The sequence below is a fragment of the Asparagus officinalis genome, chromosome 6 (assembly GCF_001876935.1).
Source record: "Asparagus officinalis chromosome 6, Aspof.V1, whole genome shotgun sequence".
Taxonomy (NCBI): domain Eukaryota; kingdom Viridiplantae; phylum Streptophyta; class Magnoliopsida; order Asparagales; family Asparagaceae; genus Asparagus; species Asparagus officinalis.
The window spans coordinates 39,607,215-39,614,673 of NC_033799.1; the positions used below are offsets into that span (position 1 = coordinate 39,607,215).

General features: G+C 35.6%; 1 protein-coding gene across 1 annotated transcript; it reads left to right on the top strand.

Moving 5' to 3' along the window:
- LOC109846076 (protein FAR1-RELATED SEQUENCE 5-like) lies at positions 2,120–7,243 on the top strand. The gene is made up of 6 exons (XM_020415300.1): positions 2,120–2,187; positions 3,389–4,037; positions 4,320–4,413; positions 4,502–4,602; positions 4,699–6,935; positions 7,014–7,243. The coding sequence occupies exons 1-5, from the start codon at positions 2,120–2,122 to the stop codon at positions 6,913–6,915; spliced, it is 3,129 nt and encodes a 1,042-aa protein (XP_020270889.1). The 3' UTR covers positions 6,916–6,935; positions 7,014–7,243.

The window sequence follows — 7,459 nt, forward strand, 5'->3', positions numbered from 1 at the left end:
AAAAGAGAATGAGACATATAGAGGAGTCAAGATTCGGAATAAAACTTTGCGTGGATTTCCAAAAAAATTTCGGTTACTGTTCATCAGAACATTACTGTTCATAACGACATATAAAAACGAGAATAAAAAACTAAATTTTAACGCAGAGATTTAAGATCAAAAACCCAATAAAACTTAAATCGCCTAAGAATTAATCAAGGTGGCTTCTGATAGACCACTTGTTAGATTCTATAACCAAAACTTGAGGATCTTAAAACGCAATATAAGCCATGATTAAATTCAACGAGGATTAACAAGAATGCAAAAGAGCGGAAGCTTATACGCTGAATGCCATGGATGAACCTTGATATGGGGTTTTGGAATCTTCTAAACCTAGGGTTTCTGCTAATAACCGAATTTCTCTAGCTAGATGGGGGTGTAGAGAATTAGAAAGAATGTAACCCTCTAGTTAGGGACCATAACGCCTTATTTAATAGATGTTGTACTTTTGTAATTTAGCCCCTTCAATAAATTACAATTACAACCTGGTATCTGCACATATAACGGCCCATGACTTATTTTAAATACCGAAATTAAACCCAACTTAATTGATAGCCCTTTAGTGGTTTATCCTGAAAGATAGCAATACACATTGATTAATGCAATATGTGCACCAGCAAATAGATTTATTTAGATTAAAATTGCCTAACAAGACTACTATCAATCTCAATAATTTAAGGAGGCTTCGAATATTAATAAGATTTAAGGGACTAATTTCAATGAGCAACAAACATATGTGCTTCTTCTGTTGGTAAGAATGATAATTATAAGATTTTTAAGAAGCGTTTTTTTTTATACAAGATAGAATTATTTTCTCACATTTAAAGTAAAGAATATTTCTAGATAAAAACTAGGTCTTATATAATGTTCTTTTTTTAATAAAACAAAATACGATAAATGATGGCATGGTTGTAAAGTATATAGCTCCCCCGGGAATCAAGTACCCTGCGGGTCGGTCGGTTATTAACGTCCATCTATCCGTTATTCCTAATCCGAAGCGGAGTCACGCTGCTCATTCTCATGGGAGCGGGTGCACTGAGTTAAGGTGTGTAAAATGGTCGCGGATTTAGTCTAGACCGCCGTGTAACCGTTATCCGTTTAGAAAGCGGATATGGTAGGGAAAATTGAAAGCTAGTAGGATATGGTTCTGATTACGGTTAATGGTTTAGATTTTTTTTATCCTGGATACAGTTTGCGATTGGTTATTGCGTCGGAAAGACGCGTAATGATGGTTCGCGGATATCCGAATATTTGAAATGGCTAATATAATTTTGTATGGGTGGGTCTATAACATATACTCATTTATCCCAACCCGACCCATATCATGCTTCAAAAAGCCGCTAAGGGGGTGTTAGTCAATTGGTAACATTTTCATGGCAAAATGGGATAATTGTTAAAGTGAAATAATTTTTCGTCGATGAGCAGTGGATATTTAGTGGGAGTAAATATGACATTTTGTAAAGCGGGATATTTTGATAAAATAATGTCGGATAATTTTTTATAATCATGAATATATATTATGCATTTTGATAGATATAAATACCTGATTTATGTATTTTAAACTTTAAGTCTATTATTGATTGTCATAATTGCTTAGCCAGAATATTTTTTACTATTGAAATAACTTTGGTTACACTATAGATATTGAATAATTAATTATTATATGATGGTGCTAATGATGGTGATAGCATAATAGGAAAGAAGCAAAGAAAGAAAAAGAAATATAAAAATTAAAAAATAACAAAATAAATAGGAGGTTCTGGTTTTTAGGCCACCTAGTTCAAAACTAAAACTTGGAATAACTTGAGAGACTAGAAGTCTCATTTTTTATATAGAAAAATAAAAAGGTGGGATAATTTTGTACATTATCCCCATCTAAGTTTTGTTTCGAGTTCTACTTGAGCTAACACTGTAAATTTTATTCTAGTTTTAGTTCTATGTGATCGTAATACCTTAAATATTTATTACAGAAATTATCAGCAGTTCTAATTTAAGTTATAGATGACTAACGCCTCCCGAAGGGGGTTTATTGTTGGTAGTAATTTTGGGGTAAGTGTGATAATTTTTGGGACTTTACTTTATGGAGGTTATTCATTGGAACAATGAGATTGGAATTTTCGGCATTGAAATTGTTATTCATTGGACAAGGTGAGATTTGGGATAATTGTCCCGGCTCCACTTTCTCGAAATTATCCCACTTAAATACAGAAGCCTTTTTATCCCATAACCTCCAAAAATTAATCTCATTCTAACTTTGGACAATTATGAAGAAAGTGGGATAATTTTGAAACCACTAATTTATAAATATCTAATATCATGTTAATTATAATGTAATATATAATATTCTTAATGTATATTATATTATAAAATTCTACTTATAACGTAAGATAATAAAATATTATATATAATTATCTGAATATAACATATTTATATCATTATTACATATTAGTTAATAATTATTTTATATATTATAATATTAATATTATAGGTATTATATATTACTTATCATTATTTAATATATATTTATTAGTTAGATAATCATCATTATTATAGTTTTTTATAAGATGATAAAATATTGTAATTATAATAACATGTGAGTTATATATTTAGATATAATAATATTATTATATTATAAATATGATTTATTAATATAATAATTTACTATTTTGCTATTATACTTTATTATATTAATTAATAGTGTTAAATATATTGTCAATATTGGTGATAGTTATAATACTTAAAAATATTTTATATTATAATAAAAATTGGTAATAATGCTACTACAATGTTAAAAGTATTGATATATTGGTTGGCCTTCTTGTTTTGAATGATGATTTCACGAAACAATTTACATCTAATATGTGTCTAGTGTTTGTGTTTTTTGTATTTATTGTAGACAAACAATATGTTGGAGGAATGGATGGATTGGCGTCATATGCGATCATATCAATGGAAGGATTGGCGAATAGTGGTGAAGCCATATGTAATCGAAGTTGGAAAATGCCAAGTTTCTAGCTTCAGTCCATAATGTGTACCAGATCAAGCTTATTGAAGAATCAAGATAAGCTTGTGGTAAGCATTAGTTTAGGTATATATATGTGTGTTAGTACTTTAAGCTCAATCATTATATACACACACATTATAAATTGGTTTTCCTTATATATATATATATATATATAATATATATATATATATATATATATATATATAATATATATATATATATATATATATATATATATATATATATATATATATATATATATATATATATATATAATATATATAATTTTTATTACTATATATATATGATATATATGGGTCATGTGAATCTGCGGTGACTCCGTAGGCTGTCATCTGAGGATGCGCGATCTGGGCCGTTTATTCAAAACCCCTCAGAGAGATCTGAGCCCTTCGTTGAAAATCCCATCCCCCCAAAATCCCTACCCCTCTCTCATCTCTCCCGCCCAGATCGCGCCATCACCTCCCGCCTCCTCCTCTCCAGCGCCCGAAATCGCCGCCGGAGCTCGCCGCCCCCGATCAGCGTCGCCGCCGGCTCAAGATCGCGCATTCGGTCGCCATCACCGACCTCCTCCCCCTCACCACCGCCCGAAAGCGCCGGCGCCCAAGCTCGGCCTGTGTCTCGACGTCCCCGATCAGCGTCGCCGCCGTCCCCTTGCCCTAGCCATCACCTCCCCTCCTCCTCTCCAGCGCCCGAGATCACCGCAGCTGAGCGTCGCCGCCGGGTCATCGCCGTCTACTCCTCCTCGCCATCGAGCTCAGCCCTCGTCATCAGCCACGCCTCCGACGGCATTCGAGCTCAGCCCTCAGGTTCATCGCCGCCTCCGGAGATCGATCAAGCCCTCGACGTCATCCTCGCCATCACCTCCCCCCTCCTCTCCACCTCACGAAATCGCCGCAGCCTGCGCTTGCCGTCCCCGCTCAGTGTTGCCGCCGGCTCATCGCACTTCGCCGCTGTCGAGCTCGCCTCCACCGAGGTAAGGCATCAGGTCTAAATTAACGTGTTAGTTCTAACTGAAATGCATGTTAGCTAGCTCTAAATTAACGTGTTAGTTTTAACTGAAATGCATGTTAATGCTACCGGGATGCATGTTAGCTCTAATGGAGATGATGTTAGTTCTATTACGAGGCATGTTAGTTCTAGTTGGCGTTCCTGTTAGATCTAGTGGATTTCATGATGGTTCTATCTTCCCTCATGCATATTCCTTGGATCTATCTTCTTCCTTTTAATTTCAGCTCATACATTACTTGGTTTGCAGCACTCACTCTATGGCTACGAGCCAGATAATTTAGAGCTATTTTTGCCATGTATTGTTAAATTGGATATAAACTTTAAATTTGGTTTAAACTATCGTAATAAAATTGTTTAGTGAAATTGAAAGATCAACTTGATGACGCTTTTTGAGCGATTTTGAACTTCTTATATGTGATAATTTGATAGCTTGTATAGACACTCCAACAATTCTCTCACGTGAGGCAACAATGGAAGAAGATAAAGGCCAGGACCATGATCTACTATCTACAACATGGCTTCCCCCTCAGGTGATAATATCTTATTGTTTATAGTGTACTACTAACTAATGACATATACCAAAATAGTTGTCTTTTAGCATGAGTTTTGTTTCTCTATTTTTATAGGCATCCGAGCATGAGGAGAATGGTGATGAGCTTATGGGCGTTGAAAATGGTGAAGATAATTTAAACAGCGTTGATCCATATATCGGAATGGAGTTCTCTACTCATGAGGAAGCTTATAATTTCTACAATGCATACGCCAGACTTAAGGGATTTGGTGTTCGCAAGGGTCACACAGCTTGGTCGAGAAAGAAAGATGCAATCCTATCTAGAATATTTGTATGTGACAAAGAAGGCTTTAAATCTTTAAAAGATAAAAGAGAAGATGGTCGGAATGTAATTCGAAAGTTCGATACAAGATGTGGATGCAACGCAAGGATGGTTATTGGACTTGATAGAAGCACTGAAAAATGGGTGGTCCGAAAGTTAAACAGTAAGCATAATGGTCATCCATTAACCACCCCAACTCGGGTAAAGAAGCACTACTCACATCGGACACTTCATCGAGCTCAATCGACAAAAAGGTTGATAGATACTCTTGACAATCAAGGTTTATGGCCTTCTGCCATTTGTAAGGTTGTAGACGTTGCTCATGGCAATGAACAAGGCTCTCTCACTCAACAAGAATGCCAAGCACAACTTAGACTTAAACGAAGAAACAACGTCGGCCATGAGTGCGTGAACATAGTTCGTCAATTTCAAGAGAAAAAGGTATCTGATCCTCAATTTTACTTCGCACTTGATTTAGAAAATGATGGGACGATGAGAAGTGTTTTTTGGATGGATGGTAGGTCGAGGACTTCTTACTTGCAATTTGGAGATGTTGTTTGCTTTGATGTTACATATAGAACGAACAATTTAAAATTGCCGTTTGCACCATTTACGGGCGTTAACCATCATCGACAGTCTACTCTATTTGGGTGTGCGTTACTGGCCGATGAAACGGAGGAGACGTTTATATGGTTATTTAGCCAATGGTTAAAATGTATGTCGGGTATAGCACCAGTAACAATCATCACTGATCAAGATAAAGCTATGTGTGGTGCTATTCACAAAGTTTTTCCTAAAACTCGCCATCGCTTTTGTTCTTGGCACCTTCGTAGGAATGCCTTACAAAATCTTCAATCAATGCATAATGATTATGGTGAGGATGTTGGTGTAAAGTATAACAAATGGTATTGGAGTAAATCGGAAGAAAAATTTGAAAAGCGTTGGGAAGAAATGAGGGACAAATATGGTGCAGATAAAAGGAGTTGGTTAGTAAATTTATACAATCATCGAGATCATTGGGCTCCAGTGTATCTTAAAGACACTTTTACTGCAGGAATGACATCTACTCAGCGGAGTGAGGGAATTAATGCTTTTTTTGATCATTTTGTGAATGTAAATACCGAGTTACATGATTTTGTTAAGCAGTATGATAATGCTGTCAGAGCTCGCCGAGCCGCTGAACTTGAGCAAGATTTTAAGTCCACAAACTCAGTTCCTACATTGATAATTGAACATCCCATTGAAAAACAAGCTCGGGAGAATTATACGAAGAATCTGTTTACTATCTTTCAGAAAGAACTCAAGGATAGTTACTCCATGCTTCATGAAAAGTTGTCGAAGGACGGCGCAAGTGCTACTTATGCCGTTTGGAATATAGATAGCGAGGCTGAAAGCAAGAAGATAGTAAAGCATCATGTTGTTTTCGATACATCCAAAGAAAAAAGAATTAAGTGCTCTTGTGCGAGATTTGAGATGGAAGGTATATTATGCAAACATAGCTTGCACATTTTAGTAAAGAAGCAAGTATTAGAAATTCCATCAAGATATATCATGCAACGATGGACAATTAAAGCAAGACATGTTGGTTGCGGAGTTGTTAGAAATTGCATTACAAATAGTGAAGACCAACTATCTATCATTAAACATTGGGCCCTTAGGAGTAGATGTAACAAGGCACTAGAAGATACATTGACTTCAAGTACACTTCATGATAAGTTTAGTGCTTTTTTAGACTCATTTTTTGAAGAAGTTGAGAATTCCAAGATTGAGAAGGAACATAACGACAATGGAAATGAGAGCAATGCCAGCAATAAGATGCCTACTTCATCCATACCCATCTCTATAGAGGAAGCAACTCAAATCACTATTCGTGATCCAGATAAGCCTGTTGCCACGAAGGGACGACCAGCACATGCTACTAGAATTAAGTCGGGAGTGGAGATAGCACAAGAAAAGAGTATAAAAAACAAAGATTTTGTGGGTTTTGTAAGGGAAAAGGACATTATATAACGAGTTGTCCTTTAGCTAAGGTATTATACTTAATCTTGATTTAATATTTTTTTAATGTCTTTGCATTTGTCATGATAAAGTTGTAATTTTTTTTGTAGAACAAAAATGTTGCTGGTGGAGGTCGAGAAAGTTAACGGCATCGCCAAAACAAAGTTTACGGAGGGCCAAAACAAAGCATGTGTTTCGGTTGAATGTTCACAATTTGATTTATTCACTTTTCCCTTAAGATTTATGTATGTATGGATGATAATGTGGTTGTATGGATTAATCATGTATGGATGATAATTTGAATTAATTTTTTCCCCCAGAACAATGAGGAACAAAACAGTATTAAGTGGGTACAAAACGAGCAATTAGTGGGTACTAAACTTGAATAAGTGGGTACAAAAATAAAATCATGGCATTATTGGGTACAAAACTTTCTTAAGTGGGTACAAAGCTTGATTAAGTGGGTACAATATTTGAATCCAGAGCAAAGAGGTACAAAAGGTTGCAAAGAGGTACAAAAGGGTGTCTAAGTAGGTACAAAACGTGTATAATAAAT